An 18462-nucleotide genomic window follows, 5' to 3' on the forward strand; every position below is an offset into this window, starting at 1 on the left:
TGGCCACAGCTCTGCCGCATGGCCCAGGCACTCGCCCAGCAGGGCCATCCAGCTCAGACCCTGGAGCAAGTCTGGGCTAAAGTTAAGGAACTGCGCCGGGGCTGTGTCTGGGCCAGCGAGGACCAGGGGGCAGGAGCCGACACCTGCCCCCACTACTGACGGCTCCATGCCATCCTGGGCCGGCCAGTCAGCACCGCAGGGACCGGACGTCCCTGTGGACACCTGCATGCGCCCCCCCGTCACCAGGACCACCGAGGTGGGGGAAGAGGACACCAGCAGCAGGTTGGAGGATGAGGCCAGCACTGCCACCTTGCAGGCCCCCTCCGGCAGCCCCGACGTCTCCTGTGTGTCCTCGGAGGCCGGGGAAGGATCTACTGGTGAGTGTTGCACTTTGCACTCACAAGGGCGGGGAGCCAGGTGCCCAGAGAGGGGAGGGGGAGAGCATGTCACTCAGGTCACATGAGCTGTACAGGCTGTGTAACATTAGGCAGTATGTAGCACATGCAACCATGTAGCCGCAGCAGACAGCTTCAGGGCATGCCTGTGACCGTGCTGCTCACACACATCCGGCGGGACCGGGGGGAAGGGTGGATGCCGGCTGGAACCAGCCAGAGTCCCAGGGGCTCAGGCCAGAGCCCGCACCTCCACAAGGGTGCAGCACACAGAACGGCACACTGTCCCATGCCTGGCTGTGAGGCACAGCCAGCTGCTCCTGGGAAAACCGCAGCATCACAGCCTGTGAGCGTGGCCCCCACTGAGCCCCTCACCTGCTTCCGGTGCCTTGGCTGGCCCCCTGAGGGAAGTCCCCACTGCGGCCACACATGTTCCTGGGCTACGTGTGTGAGGGATAGCGGGAGGGGGAGGGGGGAAGCGCTCTGGCCAGCCCTAGGGCTGCCTGAGTTTTGCTGCAATGATGGTGCACTCCCCAGTCACTCTCCTGGTTCTGTCCAGGAGACATCCCACGTGATGGGGATCTGAGAGCCCAGACCACGTCTGCCAGATGTGCTCCCAGGCACTGTGTGGGGATTCATCTCACTCCCTGTCAAACACCATTGAGGCCCAAAGCCTCACCGCCTCCACCAGCAGGGAGTTCCACAGGTTAATACAACACAAGCACCCTCCCACCCTCCAAGGGGCCAGGACACAGACCGGTGGTTCCAATACATGGAGGAGGACCCTCCTCCAAGCATGCAAACATACAACATGGAGGGGAGGGGGGTAACTGAGTGGGCCCAAGCCACACTACTGTGGGGTCACTTGGGCTCAGGGGTGGAGGGCATGAGGTGTGGGGACAGTGACTGGGCTGCCTGACTGACCCATCCTTTCTTCTCTTCCCTGCAGTGGGACCAAGCACAAGCCGGGGACTCTCTAGCTCTGCAGCAGCGGCAGCAGCAGCACCTCCAGCCGCCCAACCACCACGGCGGCGGCTCCGCCACCAGGTCCAGCTCCTTCGGCGCCACGTGCAGGCCATCGAGCGCGTCGAGGCAGCCATCACTCGGCGCGTGGAGGTGGACGTGCAGTGGCGCCAGGAGGCCTGGGGCTCCTTCCAGGCCCAGTGCGTCCGCATGGCGGATTCAATCGCCACCCTCACTGCACACATTGGCCATGCCATCCGTTATGGCATGGCCTTGCCCCATGCACCCGCCATCCATCCCCTAGCACTGCTCCTGTCCCTCCTGCTCCGGCCTCTTCTGCCCACCTCCCCGTGCAGCCAGCCCCGACGTGGCCTGCCCCCCATGTGCAGGTCTGCCCCCGCAGGAGCGGTTGCAGGGGCCACCCCTCCCAGTTCAAGGTCTCCCCTCTCCCCATTGTAAATAAAACAAAGAAGTTTTTGTGTTCAAGAAAAACTGTTTGGTGTTTGAGAGGGGAGGGAGTTGTAAAGGGACACTGAGGCAACTCTACTATGGGGCCTGGGAGAACATGTCCATCAGGGCCTCCCGGATGCGCACCCCATCCTGGTGCGCCTGGCAAATGGCAGCTGTGCGGGGCTGTTCATAGGCCTGGCCCTCGGCTGCCATCCATGTGGGGAAGAAGGCCTCTCCACTACACAAGATTGTGGAGCACGCAGCCACTACCTCCGTGGCATTCCGCTCACCCATCTCGAGACGGGTGAGCAAACACTGGAAGCGGGCTTTCAAGTGGCCGAAGGCACACTCCACTTGATTGTGGGCCCGGTTGAAGTGGTCGTTGAGCTGGGCCCGGTTCTGGTCCGGCTGCCCCGTGTAGGGCTGCATTAGCCAGGGCAGCAGGGGGTAGGCTGTGTCCCTAATGACACAGATGGGCATAGGCACATCCCTGATAGTAAACTCCCGCTGGGGGAAGTAGGTGCCCGCCTGCGAAACAGACCAGCATTCTGTAGTATGCGGGAGTCATGTGCCCTGCCAGACCAGCCCGTATAAACATCCAGGAAGTGGCCACGGTGGTCCATGAGGGCCTGGAGTACGATCAAGCAGTACCCATTCCTGTTCATAAAATGGGCCACTCAATGCTCCGGGGCCCAGACAGGGATGTGGGTTGCATCCAGGGCTCCCCCGCAGTTGGGGAACCCAAGGGCAGCGAAGCTGGCCACCGTAGCGTTCACGTCGCGGAGGTGGATGACTCTTGGGAGCAGGACGTCGTTGATGGCGTGGACGACCTGCAAATGGGTGCAAACAGGGGAACACGTCACATAAGGCAGGGTGAGTGTGCGCTCCCTTGGTTCCCCCCCCCCGTGATGCCCTCTGTGCTCATGCGCGTGCACACACACACACACCCCGCTTCTCCCCCCCCCCGCACCAGCAGGCCTATGGAAGGGAGGGACGGCTCAAACCCCTGGGTGACCTAGCCTGGAGTCTTGGCTGCCCCTGGACATGGCGTGCAGCACCCACCCCACTTCCCCTGGGACTTACTTCCATCACGATGACACCGACGGTGGATCTGCCCACCCCGAACTGGTGTGCCACCAATCGGTAGCTGTCCAGGGTGGCCAGCTTCCAGACTGCGATGGCGACCCTCTTGTTGACGGGGATGAGTGCCCGCAGCCTGGTGGTGGCTCTCTGGAGCGCAGGGGCGAGCCAGGCACACAGCTCCAGGAACATCTGCTTTTGCATGCGAAAGTTCTGGAGCTATTGCTGGTCATCCCATTGCCCCAGGACCAGCCGGTCCCACCAGTCTGTACTGGTGTCCAGTCTCCACAGTGGCCTCTCCACCCTGGGATGGGGATGCCACAGGGATGCCATGGCCTCCCTGGAGAGGGAGTCCAAAGCAATCTGCACCTCCAGGTCCTGGAAAAGGGGGGCAGCAGCCTGGAGCACCAGCTGCAGGCACTCCAAAATGGCCGGAAGGGGCCAGAGCAGGCACATGGCCACCCCTGGCTCCATGGCAGACAAAACAAGGGAGATGGGGGAAAAAAAACAGGCAAAGGCACTAAAAGGCAAAAGGCAGTGGTGTCCAAAAAGGCAGAGAGCAACCACCAAAACTGCTACGGCTCTCAGTCCCTGCAAGAGGTCCCAAAGCACGCAGCAGGAGAGAAACGGCTGTCCAGGGAGATCCCTTTAAGCAGGTGTCTCAAAGGAGCCCCAGCCCCCACCCCCAGAAAGGGCTGGTGCCCTTTTGCCCTCTTCAAAATGGTTCCAGGCTTCTGCTTTTGCGCAAAAGCGCATCGTTATAACAATAACTCCGAGACCAATCTAGATGCGCTTTTGCGGAAATACTTTTAACGGAAAAGCTCTTAAGCCACAGGTGTTAATCCTAATCAAAGCATTTCTCCTGCTCAGCCTGCATTCAGTGCATGGCTCGTCTGGGGCTAGTCTGCTTTCCTGGCCATTTCAAAATCCAAGTCTTATCACTATGCAGGAACATTCCCTTAGATGTTTATCTCTAAAGCAGCAATGTTACCAGTTTCTTGTTAATCCAGCATTCTCCTGTGGTATTTGCTTGCAGTATAGCAGAGACTGTAAATAGTGACTTTTCTGATTTGGAACCTCAGTTCCTAAGCTGCTTGGTCAGTGGCTGGGTTCACACCTAGCAGCAGGAAAGGGTGTCTCCACAGGTGCCCTCCCACCAAAAAAGAAACTGAAGGAGCTAGAAGTGAAGAAAGAAGCAATATATTTATTAGTCAAGGCAGCAGGAAAGGTGACTAAGCACACCTACTTTGCATTGAAACACAGGTTGGTGTCTGTAACCCAGGCAGCCGTCTCTAACATGCAGCTGTAGCAGTATTTGTACTCTGACTTTTCCTGCCTCTCACTGTTTCGCCTCCAAGACAGCTTCGCTTACTTTGCTCACGTTCCTCCTGGAGCTATCTATCTGCTTATACAGTTCATGTTCTGTTGCACAGGGTCTGAGAACGCTCTCTGAATTCTGCTGGGCACTCTGTGGCTGCTGAAGCTCTTCAGTTGGAGCACTTTGTTCCTTTGGTTCATCTTCCAGAGCTCTGGGTGGCCTGTAGGGGCACATGGAAGGCAGAGAACTTCCCTTGCAAAGCAGCTGCAAAAAGTGATACATGAACAAATGCCCTCAAGACGTGTGTGATCTAGTACTTGTGACATGATTCACAGTGTATGGAAAGACGGCAAGCTACTGTCCTTCCTTTTAAGACAAAAAACTCTGGAATAAATCTGTTGCTCCTGTTCCCATTGAAATCAGTGCAAAAATTTGTAGCTGACTTGGGTCATGTTTGTCCTACGTAATCCAAGAATAATTTAACAATACAGTACTAGAGCCAGGACGTGATCAGGCTTATGTGTGTTTTGGGGTTGTTTTTTTAATCAGGCATTTTTTAGAGCACCAAAAAAACTTTAGCTGACCTGTGCCCATTGCCTACTCCATACCATTTGAATTTAGCTGGGCTGTTGAAATAGGGGCAGGTTTGAATCTTTCTTTCCAAGATTGCTTTGGCAACCTCAGCAGTCTTACTGCTCATAATATCCTGGATGGGCTGTCCTGGAAAGAGGCTGGTTACAACAGGTAGGACCTGTAGAGGGAATGAGATCATAGTTGAATTGGCAAACTGTATGCTGAAGGAAAAGGTTCTGCCTTCTATTATCAGAAAAGGTTGCAAGGATTAAACTGTGCAACTCTCATTAGAGCAGCCAAACACTTGCATAAATTACATTAAAAAGATAGTCCTAGCATTATGGCTAAAAGAGACCACCAGATTATCTCGTTTGACCTATCTAGCCCAAACCAAGAGTCATCGTACCCCAAATCCAACCACCCGAACCAGACCAGAGTATTACAGTCTTGAGGCATGAGCCTCAGTGGTAATTTGTAATCCAAATGAAATCTTGTTAGAGTAGGGATTCTGGTTTTAAATTCTAAAGAAAATTTAATTCAGCAAAACCTGTTGGAGTGGAGGGGAGAATGCAATTCCTGGAAAACGAAGGATTAGTTTATATTCAACACTAGATAGCATGGTAGGTGGGTGTAAGTTTTATTTTTTCCACTCAAGGCCTGGTCGTGTTTCCTGATAGTCACAAAGGCTTGCAGGGAAGGGTTGATGCTCTGAGCAGCTTGAAAACATTACAAGAAATAAGTTCCTGATTTCTAAGCAGCAGAAAAAAAAGGCCATTTGCAAATAACCACTGCAAGCTCCAAGCCCTAATCATTATCTGTATCATCATAGTGTGAAGGAACCTCGGTCCTGAATCAGGATTGCGCACTACAGACATAGACTAAAGACTGCCTGTTCAAAGGAGCTTGCAGTCAGTGTAAGTGTGTGTGTCCAGGAGATGGCGCACAGATCATGGACCCAAGTTTATAGGATGACACAGGTTTTCACTATTTGGTGTCTGATATAGGGAGTGGTGTCAGTGAAGTACCGCCTCATTTTCAGGGTCCAGCAACAGAACTGTGATCACATCCTCCTTAGCACTCATCACATCCTGCAGGAACAGGCGGCTCTTGGCCCGGTGCAGGTAATAGTGTGACTCACGAGGGTTACTCTCGATAGCACCAGAGAAACAGTACACTGCCCGTTGGTACTTTCTGGGGAAAAAAGAAGATGCAGTGAAACAAGAGTAAGCTGCACAGAATCCCTAGGCAGCATGAGCTACCGTGGGATAAGAAGTCTATCAACTAGATATAAGATGGCAGAGAGCCATTCCAATATACCTTTGCTTATGTTCCTGCAATCCTAGCTCATCAAGCAACATACCAACACGTCTTCGCAAACTAAAGTCTGTCGGACTTAACTCCAGCGCCTGCTGATAATCCGCCAAGGCAAAGGTTAGTTCTCCCAGCCTAAAGAGGCAATCTGAAGTGAAGCAATACAGATTACTTTAGCAAACAGCAAGCTGAGGTTGGTATTTGAGTGTTTTAGCATGTTATCACTGATGCAAAGGCCAGTAATTGATGCTGTCCTATTTGCTCTCTTCAGATTTCCCTAAGACTATAAACATATGCTACAATAACGTGTCTACAGTGATGCCTACCCTGAAGATCCCAAATGCACTCTAGACACAGAAGAGCTAAAATGCTGCCACCTGTAGTGTGGAATGCAACAGTAGTTTAAGGGTATATCTAGTTAGTGGGGCTCTTTTGGGATACCAAAAGTATCCCAAAATAGCTACCCTGCATCTTTTAAATGTGCCTGTTTCAAAATATTTTTCTAAATAACGGGTGTGCTATTCTGGCATCCCTGTAGTCCTTGTTCCATGAGGGTTAAAGGATGTCTCAAAATAGCATGTTATTTTGAAATTTGGAGCTGTGTTGATGTGCCAAATTTTGAAATAAGCTATTTCGAAATACAATCAAAATAAAATATGCAACTTGCATTGATGCAAATTGTGTATCTTATTTCAAGTTTAGAGTGCTGTGTAGACACATCCTCACAGTGCTTAGAAACAGCAGGTAGCAGATTAGGACAAGTGAGGAACATCACCATCAGCAAACTACAGTGGGATTTTAGAGAAGCAGAATGTAGTTTCTAATTTGGAATTAACAAGGTGACAACCTCAACTGGTGCAAAACATTTCATGGAATCTTTACTGGCGCTAAGTTGGATGAGATGCAATATGAAGGCCCAGCCAAAGAAGGTGCTTTCAGTAGCACAGGTACCGGGCATGAGTCAGCAATAATCATTATAAACATTAACTAACCCCGCCTCCCATGCAATGGTACATTTACCTTTTAAAAATGAGGAAACCAGAGTGCAGAGAAGTTAAGTGATTGATTCATTCCAGGGTGTAGAATTAGGGACAGAAGCTAGGAGACCTAGCTCTCAGTTCCTTACTCAGACTCCCTTGCCTCCCTGGTACAGGAGACAGCATGGGGGGTGGGGGTGGGAAATGCCATCTGTGGCACCCTTCGAGGTCTCTCATCTTAGCAATGACTATACTTTATTTATGAGATTTAACATGATTGCATCCCACTGGGATTAGCGATAGGCATTCTATACCCCCCTCATGTGTGCATGTTTACAGACATAACTATATAATTCCGGTGCTGTCACCACACTTGCCCATACACTCCCTTATCCCAAAGAACATTTCTGGTTCTCAGTGTTTGACTCTTACGTTCATTTAGGAATAAACTCTAAGCTGCGTCTGAGAACCTCAGAGAACAGCTGCCCACAGAGGGATACCCTCACACAGACTCAGTTGCCACACAGGAAGAGCCCTGCTACCTCCTCTGTTGACATAGAGTCCCTTCTCGTTCTTCTCCCCTTTCAGTGCTTTGTTGAGGAGCATCACAGCTTCTTCAAAGGAGCCCTTAGAGTAGCAGTGCACTGCAAAGTCATTGTACGTGAGCAGGAGCTGTTGTTGCACCTCCATGGCCTCAGCTCCCCCTTCTTCACAGAGCTCTGCAGCCTTGATATAGTCATCAATGGCTGCATTGAAGTCCTTAAGTCTTCTGTGTAGAGTCCCTCTGCAAAGAGGGGCAGAAGAGAGAGGAGCAGGAAGACATGGAAGGCAAGGATTTACTCCTGGTTCAGGAGGATTAAAATGATAGGTGTGTTGAGAATCTGAAACCAGCACCCAGATGCTGGTACAGACTCCCACTCCCTTCACAGGGTCACAGATGTGCACGCAAGCCATCTCAGTAGCGGTTGGAAGGAATGGGGGTCTCACCTGAAGATGAAGTACCCTGCATCGAAGGGATTATTCTCTATGGCAAAAGTGATTCTGAGCAGGGCATCCTTCAGGTTTCCCTTCAAGGCCTTATTTATAGCCTGGTTCTTGGCTTTCTGTGCTCGTTTCAGCAGCCTCTGCATTAGAATCCGAGCTTCTTTGTGCTGGGGCTGCAAAGCAATGGCCTCCTGGACGTCCTGGTAACACAAGGTAGCCTGGAAACAGAGGTTAGGCCTTGCACTTTTCTCAAGCAAAGGAGAGCTCAGCATCACTATCCCCATTTTGCAGGGAATGGAGGCACATATTTGCCCAAGGCCACATACTGCATCAGTGGCAGAGCTGAGCCTAGAAAACCCAGATCTCCTGACACTTAGCCTGGGCAGAAAGTGGAGAAGTTGACAAACAGGAGGCTCAGTGCATGCTGCAGAATTCTGTCATTCATACCCCAGTTTCTAACCTACAGCACCGGTTGTTCCTGCAGGTGCAGGGCAAGAGGATGGAGTCCTGTTTCTAACGGGAAACACAAAACAGAAGTAAGATCTCCAGTTACAGCTCCTCAGAGTCAAAGGCACCTCATTTCTGCTGGGCCAAGAAACATGAACTCCCATAAAAGAAAGGTCTACTGTCCACAGAGTGGTGCTCTGCTTCCATCTCTCTGCCTGCTTTCTCTATACCAAGGAGGAAGAAGGCTCCTAAATGGAGTGGGATTCCACAGCCAAATGGGAGGGGAAGGTAAGAGCCCTACCCCCAGAGGGTGTGGAATCCCACAGCCCAGAAAGCTGGCATTTAGTAGGGAGAGAAACAATCAGTTTCCTAAAAGGAGTGAGAGTCACTGGAAAGGTTTAGGATCAACCAGTTTGATGCTTTATCCTAATCACAGAACAGATTAGTTCTTTTCTGTCCTTAGGCAGCAATTCCATATGAAATGCATATGCAGCCTTGCACATGTGCTGTTGCTCTCCATTACTTATATATTAATTCACCGAGCAAGGGTTGGACATGTTGATCATGCAGATTGAGAACCCTGTCTACAGGCCACATGGGGACAAGAATAACTGTTCTGTGACAATTCCCTGCAGCCAGCACACCCTGGGCAGAGCAGGTGCCCTACCTGACAGAATTGCTCATGCAGCCTGGCTCTCAGGATGTATAGATCTGGGTTCTTTGAATCCTGAGCTAGCTCTTCATTGACAAGCCGAAAACAGTCACTGAATCTGTTCAGAGCAGCAAGACAGGTGATGCTAGAAAGAGAAGGAAATAGAGTAACATTGGAGAATACATGTTAGAGGAGCTAGGATAAAGATATTCCCTATTGCAAATCCCAGTTTACCTCTTCCTCCGATAGACTGAGTTTTTGGGCTGCAACTCTGAGGCTCGAATGAAGGAGTCCAAAGCATCCCAATAGACCTCTTGGTCAAGCAGACATTGGCTCTGCAAGTTCAAATCACACAGCACAGAATCAGTCTGACAGGCCACCTGCCCACTGCTCCAGATTAATGAAAGAAACAGCATTTTCTCTCTCTCTCTCTGGATACGTCTACACCACAGAGGAAGATTGAAGCTGCTGTTATCTATCTTCCAGGGTTTGAATTAGCAGTCTAGTTAAGACAGCTAATTCAGAGTGAAAGGGGCACTCCGGTCAATGCTGGTAACCCTGCTTTCACAAGGAGTAAGAGAAGTTGAAGGAAGAATGTTGTCCCTTCGATTTCCTGCAGTGTAGACAGTGACAAAAGCCAAGTTAAGGGTCTTCGACTTCAGCTACACAAATAATGTAGCTGAAGTTGCGTATCTTAATTCAACTTTGTCCTATAGTGTAGACATGCCCTCTCTGTGTCTCCATCCAATCCCAGGACAGAAGTGCTGCTCAAATGGAGATGCAACTGCACTAAATACCACTTCCTCCTACCTGGAGAGCACTGAGCTTGCATGAACCCCAGATGGGACCTTTGGTTCATTCTGTGCTGCAAATAATTTAGCATGTTAAGAGGCCCAGCAGTCTAGCCATGACTATGAACAATAGAAACATGAAACCTTTCAGAGAGGAATCATTGGACTGAATATCCTGCCCCCAAATATGAATTTGGGATGTAACAGTATAGTCGATTAACCAATTATCTGATGAGCAAAAGCTTATAGGTTAATGCTATAGACTACATTCATTTCCTTCCTCCCACCCCGGACATGAGCTGCTGCCATCCTGCGCTGCTGCCTCTGTATCAGAGGCAGCAGCACAGGGCAACAGGCAGTCAGTCCATGAAGGGAGCTGGTTTTTAAACTGGCTCTCCTCACAGACCAGCTCCCACCTGGCACCTCATGCGGATTGGCAGGGAACTCCTTGGGAGTGAGGCTGGAATGCACTGGCTGTTAGCCCTACCCCTGAGGACTATAGAATAGTTGACTAACCGATAAAAATTTATGAGGTTATTGGACTATTCAATTAACTGTTTAACATCCCTAATATGAATATGCACAAATGACCCTCCCTTGGAAATCCAAGATCATGTTGACTTCCATCTCAAGTAGCATCTCCAAATTTCCCTCAAGGTCAAAGGTCAGTCACTAGACACTGTGTTCTAATGCAGAGCTTGAGAAATCAAGGAAAGCTGTGGCTGGGATAAGGAAAAGCTGATGCCTGCCAATAGGGGATTTTCTGTACCCCTCACCTGCAGGTAAAGAATGAAGGCCATGCGCACTATATATTCTTCCTTCGCAGAGGACAAGGTATAGGCCTTTCTAAGGTTCAACACAGCAGACTGGAAATCACACAGCTGGAGAAAGGCTTCTGCCTTCTGTACATAGAACTCCACCTGCAAATGCACCCAGACATTCCTCAGGCCTTGAGAATAACTTTCTTCCTTATCCTGTATCTGGACATGTTGAAAACAGTTCTTTGAGACAACACAGCAATCCCACCCAAACAGATTCTAATATATGCCAACATTCATCTCCCCAATGACGTTCTTCATTTGATAATCTTAGAAATGCAACATTATAAGCTTTGTCCTCCCTGCTGAAGGACTCTATTTCCACATGCCATGCAAGGTGGGCTTTACCTTCACCTAACTATGCCTGCTCTGCATTCCCCCTTACCTGTTGAGGGTCCAGGTTAATGGCTTTGGAGTAGCAAATGACAGCTTTCTCCCACTCGCCTTGGGAGAAGAACTCCTTCCCTCGCTGACAGCTGTGATGCGAAGACAACATTGTGAGCTTATGCAGAAGCACATTTTCCCTCCCTGCAGCACAGCCCTTGTGACAGTCACAGACCTATGAAAGCACTGACTCAGTTTCTCCACCTGTAAATTGGAGATAATGTGTATATCTGCAAGGGTGATATGAGGCTTAATTAATTGTTTGTTAAACAGGTGGAGAACTTTGGGTGGACGGTAGTAAAAAAGAGGGTGACTGTCTCTATAAGCACACTAGCCTGTGTGCTGATCAAGAAGTTGCAGGACCACAGCTCTGCTTGACCAGCATTGCTTACCTACCGATTCTGCAGTGGACTCTGGTGACCCCATAAGTTCAGGGAGAACAGATTCTGAAATGCAGGAACTGGGGACAACCAATAGACACTAGTAATGGGATAAAGATACTATCATCTCTAGATCACAAGCTCATATTCTCCTCAGCTTGGTAGTGATAGAAGCCATCTGATGGTTGTTTGGTGGCCTCACCATATAGAGCTGAGAGTTTGGCCTGGAGATTAGAGGACCTATGATTTTACTAAATGTTATTCTTCTTAAATGGGTACAGGTGATTATCCTTCCTCTGCCTGTCCTGAGGTGAGGAAATCCAGGGGCAGTCAGCATAGTGAAACATCAGACAACCTTCCAACCGGCAGATGGATGGATAACTCAACTCCAGACAGTCTGCTTCCAATTTCAGAAAATTACCCAGGAGTCAGCACAACATGCATTTCTGGAAAATCCTCATCTTCCATTGCTGGGTCTCAGTTCAGTTCCTAGAGGACGGGGTAATCCTACAGTAGGCTGTTGCTAGTCCTAACTGGCAATCTCAATGGAGATATCATGGGCCAAGCAGCTGTGCAGCCTGGCCATGCCTCATGCCCCTACAGAGCAGGATGAAGGCACAGTGGCCAGGCATGGGAAGCTATAGCCCTTACTCTACCTGTTTTGTGGATAAACTGGACATCAATCCCCAGGACTCATTCCAGGATCTGGAACCAGCACTAAGTAAGTTTTTTTTAAGTTTGATTCCCTGCCCCCTTGCAAGACATGGACAAGAAACCAGGTGTGTGTAAGCGTGAAAATGTGTGAAGTGTCTGCTGGGCACTCACTGCTCCTTTATCTTGTTCTGCAAAATCACTTTTGGGGACTTCACTCCGCTGGGGTCCTCGAGGTTTCGCAAAATCTGACTGGACCCGAAGATCCGTCGCAGGGATATCTCCCGGAGCTTCTCTTTGAACACAGCAGTTGAGAACAGCCCTTTCGGCTCCATTTTCATCTCCAGTCCCTGCAGCGAGAGGGGCTCCTGGTCACTCTTTCTCCCCACCCCCTGCCAGGGTCTCTGCCCCTGACTGCCTCCCCACAGCGCTAGTCCCCAGTGATCTCTGACTTGTTTCATCTCTCTTTGACCCCACTCAGCTCTACACCTGGCATTCTCCAAACCCTTCCCCCCACTCTGCCCTCTGTTCCTCTCCTCCTGCTGCCTCCCCAGCTCTGTGCCCTCTGCCCCTCATTCTCCAACTCTGAGCCAATTGCCCTCCACCCACCCCAGCTGGGCACCCTCCATCCCCTCTCATTTTGACGCAGGCTCTGACCCACAGCCCAGCAGTGCTCACTTCATTCCCCTGCAGCTGCCCAGGCTCTGCCTGCACCACTGCCACCGCCATCCCTGTGGCCGCATCCCTGGTTGCTAGGCAGGCGGTATCCAGGCAGCAGAGGGCCGAGGGGTGGGCCCAGAGTGAGAAGGTTCCAGAGCTGGATCCCTGCTGTGCTGGCATGGCCCTTTGTGAGCCCAGTCTGCGAGGGAGGGGCAGGGCTCCTGAGGTCACTTACTGGGCTGATGGGCAAAATCTCTGTCCCTCATCAAACTGCAGCCAGCTGGGTAACAAAGGAAGGTGAACCCTGAGCAGATGGGTTTGTCTGATGAGGGCCAGGACTCCCCAGCCTCCTTGCACTAGTTTTCCACCAGAGTAGCTCCATTGATGTCCAGAGCCCTGGTGACCAACATCCAAATAATAGGGGCTTTGTCTTATAGAGGGAACTATATGCCATCCTCCCAAAAAAGTGTCCCGATTTTTCACACTATCTGGTCACCCTCCTCTATCCGCTGGGTTCTGAGCCAGATTAGATACATGATGTTAAACATCAGGGCTGCGTCTAGATTGGAATGATTTTCCGGAAATGCTTTTAACTGAAAAGTTTTCCGTTAAAAGCATTTTCGGAACAGAGCGTCTAGATTGGCATGGATGCTTTTCCGCAAAAGCACTTTTTGTGGAAAAGCGTCCGTGCCAATCTAGACACGCTTTTCCGCAAAAAAGCCCCGATTGCCATTTTCGCAATCGGGTTTTTTTTGCGGAAAACAAATCTGAGCTGTCTACACTGGCCCTTTTGCGCAAAAGCTTTGTGCAAAAGGGACTTTTGCCTGAACGGGAGCAGAATAGTATTTTCACAAGAAGCACTGATTTCTTACAGTAGGAAGTCAGTGCTTTTGCGGAAATTCAAGCGGCCAGTGTAGACAGCTGGCAAGTTTTTCCGGAAAAGCGGCTGATTTTCCGGAAAAACTGGCCAGTCTAGACACAGCCCAGGAGTCTGGTTGCATTGCCAATGCAAACATTTAAATATTGCAAGACAGCCCCCAATTTATGAAACTAATTTAAATATTAACAGATACTAATATTAATATATTTGGGATTATTTTTATTTGCCTTCTGGTTTGGAGCCATTAAGTGGTCATGTTTTTAAGCTTTCCTCCCCAACTCTCAAGTGCTAGAAAGTTACTTTTTTCACCAAAATTCTCAGGTAATAACCTGACTCAGGCAGTTGGAGCTTTAAGAGAAACAAAAAAATCATAGCACAATAAAATCACAAGAGCTGCCAACTCTGAATCTTGTCTAGACTTGTGCTTTCACCAATACTGGAGCTTATTGACCCTTTGTAAAATGCTGGTAAGTAAATATATTAAAGGTTGTGAGGTGCTGAGGTACTATGGTAATGGGGGCTGTATAAATACCTTAGATAAAAAGGATGGCAGTTGACGGTCCATTTAGACTAGTTCTATGTCTACAGCATCCTGTTATCTTCTACTAGATATTTGAAAGAGTTTGTGCATCTGTCTGAGTGTTTGTTTGTTCAAGAAGTCCTCCTAAATAGTGCACTGAGACCACCAAATTTGGTATGTAACTTCCTCTTATCATAACTTAAAGCAAGGTCAGGGTTTGGTTGTGCCAGGACAATGGGATGTGTGAAATTAGACTATTTCTCATCAAATGGAAAGGGAGGGGTGTGATAGCAGGGACGGTTATATTCATGAATGACCTCAGGGGGAGAGCAAGCACAGGGGACAGTTATGTCCCCCAGAATGACCTCAAGGAGGCAAGTGCCCCAGCCCCAGGAACACCTGCTGGCCTGCAGTAGAGCCTCCATTACCCCAGCCTGTCCTGGGAAGCAGCCATTAGCTGGCCAACATGGCACTCACCATCCTAGCCACCCCTGGTGTGCAGTCCCAGATGGGCTGTGCAACCCCGGCAGCCCTGGGCCAGCCCTAAGGAGAAGCTGGCAGGCACCTCCACCTCCTGCTCTGAGCCTCGCACACCTTCCACCTTTGCCCTGACTCCTGCACACTCACCCTCTGCTCTGACTCGTGCACCCCCATCCTCTGTCCTGAGTCCCTCCTCACCCCAAATCCTGACTCCTGGACCCCCCAAATCCCTAGTCTCCTGCCCTGAGCCCCTCACATCACCTAAGCCCCTGCCCTGACTCTTACACCCTCCACACACCCTCAGCTCCATGTTCTGAAGGACTTGAGCAATGCCGGTAAGTCTTGAAGTTTCTTTATAATTTTTCATCACGGCTATCACCAGAACAGCTACCACCAGTGGAAACATTACATAGCAGTAGCTGTAAAGAATTTTCAAGGTAACTTTGTTAATAACTCAGTAATGAGAGTTCAAGAATATTTCTCTCTACACATATATTTTAAAAAATGTCCTGTAGGCTAACAGTGACATCAACACATCACTCTGCATCCACGGGAGCTAAGCCGCACACACTCCCAGTTTGGCCCTCCCCAGGGCCCACGTAGGGATGTGGATGCCTGCGGCCCCCATCTCAGCCCTCCCCAGCAGCTGCAGAGAGCAGTAGCTGCTGGGCCTAGGGATTTCCCTGAATTTCCCCAACCTGAACCCCCCCCCACACACACACACAGTTTTGTGAACTATGATGCCATACAGCCCACCTTCACCCTCATGGTGTCACCCCTCATCAGCCCTGACACTCCCCCTTGTAAATTCAAACACCCCCCATTTCAATTCCTGGGGAGGCTACTGGCCGGGCCTCAGCCCAGCCCACCCTCGTGGCAGAGGAGGAGACTGGCCCTAGCACAGACCCTCCTGGTAGCTGGGGCAGAGCTCGGCTGGCACAGTCTCAGCCCAGCTACCCCTTCCTGGCAGTCCGGGGGAATGCTGGGCCTGGAACAGCCTTGGCCCGGCCCCACCCAGTGGCTGGGGGGAGAACAGGGCCCAGTTCAGTCTCAGCCCAGCCCACCTCCTGGCAGTCGGGCACAGAGCCGGGTCCACCTCAGCCCTGGGAGAGGCCTTTCCTGGCTGGCCGGGGTAGGGAAAAAAGCCAGGGTCTGGGCAGCCTGGGCCCTCCCTGTCCAAGAGGGCAGTTAGTGAGCATAGCAAGCAGGGGGCGCAGCCTGCTAAAATCCTCTTAATAGTTTGTGTTCTTCTAGTATCTTCCGTCCAAGGATCTCAAAATGAGTTGCAGATGTGGTTATGGCATCCAGATTTCCAGGGTCGACTTGGTTTTACCCCAGATTTTCGGTGTGACCTTGGGCAAGTCATTTAATCACTGTATGACTCATTTTACCTATGAAACAGCAGAATAATTTCCTATGACAGTGGGTTTGGGCAAATTTCATATGTCATTAAGATGCTTGGTTGAACATACCCATAAAAATTCAATTTTGTTTAAATATTATTGTGAATTAAGCCTAATTTTACATCTAACTTGTTAGGGAAACTGAAGCACAAAGTATCAGAGGGGTAGCCCTGTTAGTCTGAATCTGCAAAAGCGATGAGGAGTCTCAAACAACAGAATCCAACAGTCTTAACACTCAGATGCTAGGGATGTAAAATCCCATTTAATTGGTTAAACACAGTTTAACCCAGTGGTCCCCAACATCGTGCGCCCTGGGCACACAATGAGTGCTGGCCCCAGGAGTGCCGCGGATTAGTCGCCCGCGCTCTGGGTGTATGGCGCATGAGGGGAGCGCCGGCCCCGGGCACACGGCGCTTGGGGGGGGCACTGGCCCCGGGCACGCGGCTATGGGGGGGGCCTGCCCTCTGGCGCCCGGTGGGTGAACGGCCACACCCCCTGGTGCCCGGCAACCTTAAATGGTTGGGGACCACTGGTTTAACCAGTTAACAGATTAAAGGAGGAAGGGGGGAGGGGAATCGCTCCAGCCCAGCCTGAGCAGCATCTGCCTGCATTTCCACACCATGGACAGGCTGCTCCAGATGCCAGAGCAGTCCCTGCCAGTGGTAGACCCCACAGGACTGAGGCAGCCCCCCTGGGGTTAATCAGAACTGCTAAATATCACCGATTAAAGATGATGCTTGCCAATTAACCGGTTAATCTTTCACATCCCTACTGGATTCCTACTGTTAGGCCACAGAAAATTGGGCCTAGGGCGGTTATGCTAAGACAGACGGAGAAGAGTCAGCAAAGGGTTCTGGGTAGTCCCTGAACAAAATTTGAGACATGAGTTGAGCAAGGGCATTAGATAAGCGAACAGCTGCATTTTTGTACTTGCTGAGCTGAACAGCTTGCTTAAGAAACTGATAAGAAAACTCCCCGTCTCCTCGTTGTCTGGTACTCGCCTTCTGTCTGTAGAAGCTGTAGAAACCATTTTCATATTTAGCTAGAAGCCATCTTGTATATCAGAAACCATTTCAGCTTTTCTTTCAAGCACGTAGACCAGAGTGAACTTTCTGTCACCCCGTGAGAAGAGGCCTACAGGATGGGCTATTGGTATGTGCTAATTGGGCTGGTTGGGACAGGAGATGTACTCCCTCGTACCTGTCCGCCATCTTGTTGATAAGGCTTTGTTTTTCCAAATTTAATTGAGGATTTCTGTAATTGGATGCCCTGACATCAGACTGTTTGGCTAAGGGTATAAATATACTAGGATTGATTGTATTAGCAGCTTTACTGGGCCCGACTTTGCTGGGACCACGTTTGGCTCACTTTGCTTTACTGATCAATAAAGCAATCAGTTGTTAGCCGCCTAAACAGAGAGGAGCGTGTTTTTGCTTTGACATGTCTTAATAAGAAAGTTGCTAATGTATCAAGGCCACCTTGTATAGTTGGCAAGGTATGCACCCACACCAGAAGTTTCTAACTAACAAAGGGGGGTGGGTTGCTTAAGTAAATAGTCTATGACACGACGGAACTGTCTATATAACCCTACTTGCTATAGAAATCGGGGGCTGGATCTTGGTAGAGACGGGCTGCTCTCTATTGTTGTGTGCACTCTTCAATAAAGAGCTTTGTGATTAGACCTTGCTGGTGTTGCCTGTCTCTTTGTGGTCAGACAACGAACTGAAGCCGTCTGGGTTCGAGTCCCCGACACTACTGTCCGCATACTATCTCTCATACACGATTTAAGCATCAGACCACTAGGAGATGCACCATCCCTTATGCTCCAGACAAAATTTTGTTAAATGGGGTTCCCCAACATGTCGCCTTCCTATCCCTCTGAGTAGCCCTTCCCCCACACCCTTCCTTCACAAGAACCAGCAGCCACTGCTATCTCTGTGCAGTCATGAGCCACATGAACCTGGGCTTAAAGCTGCCATTTACATCTGGGATCCAAATGGGTAAAATACTTTGAGACGGGAATCCCATAACAACATGATGTTCAGTTCATCCCAGAGTAGTGGGGGGGGGGGGGGTTCTTTTTGCCCAAACGTCAGTTGATGGAGACTTTTCTGAGGCAACCTCGCCCAGGGTCAGTGCCCTGCAGGGTGGCTGATACTGCCAGGGAGGGTGGCGTGAAAGAGGGTTAATTATACCATGGGGCAGACAGAGAAGGGGGCGGTTGGTCTGGCCGGAGGCAGCCTGCAGGCACGAAGCCTCTGCCCAGCAGGCAGCTCTGCCCCCCACAAGCCGTTGAAGACCCTTGGTGCGTTTTATAAACCACCAAATCTACTGATACAAGAACCAAC

The 18462-nt window shown here is 50.3% G+C and overlaps 1 protein-coding gene across 1 annotated transcript; it reads right to left on the reverse strand.

Moving 5' to 3' along the window:
- Positions 1 to 4224: 4224 nt before the first annotated feature.
- On the reverse strand, positions 4225 to 13003 carry TTC16 (tetratricopeptide repeat domain 16). The gene is made up of 12 exons (XM_025182599.2): positions 12850 to 13003; positions 12346 to 12521; positions 11142 to 11232; positions 10715 to 10858; positions 9382 to 9482; positions 9163 to 9292; positions 8052 to 8266; positions 7607 to 7848; positions 6094 to 6235; positions 5802 to 5967; positions 4812 to 4954; positions 4225 to 4423 (listed from the first exon to the last, which is right to left on the reverse strand). Exons 1-12 carry the CDS (start codon positions 12898 to 12900, stop codon positions 4225 to 4227), a joined length of 1800 nt encoding a protein of 599 aa, XP_025038384.2. The 5' UTR covers positions 12901 to 13003.
- Between the last annotated feature and the right edge of the window lie 5459 nt (positions 13004 to 18462).

Source organism: Pelodiscus sinensis, chromosome 22 (genome assembly GCF_049634645.1).
Source record: "Pelodiscus sinensis isolate JC-2024 chromosome 22, ASM4963464v1, whole genome shotgun sequence".
NCBI classification, from domain to species: Eukaryota; Metazoa; Chordata; order Testudines; family Trionychidae; genus Pelodiscus; species Pelodiscus sinensis.

Excerpts from the sequence above, each read along its gene's own strand:
- TTC16 (XM_025182599.2), bottom strand. The coding sequence starts at position 12,900 with ATGGCGGTGGCAGTGGTGCAGGCAGAGCCTGGGCAGCTGCAGGGGAAT. Across the intron at positions 6,236-7,606 it reads ACTCTATGTCAACAGAGGAG|ATTGCCTCTTTAGGCTGGGA; the intron begins GTAGCAGGGCTC and ends GCTTCACTTCAG. Across the intron at positions 5,968-6,093 it reads TTGCAGGAACATAAGCAAAG|AAAGTACCAACGGGCAGTGT; the intron begins GTATATTGGAAT and ends TTTTTTCCCCAG.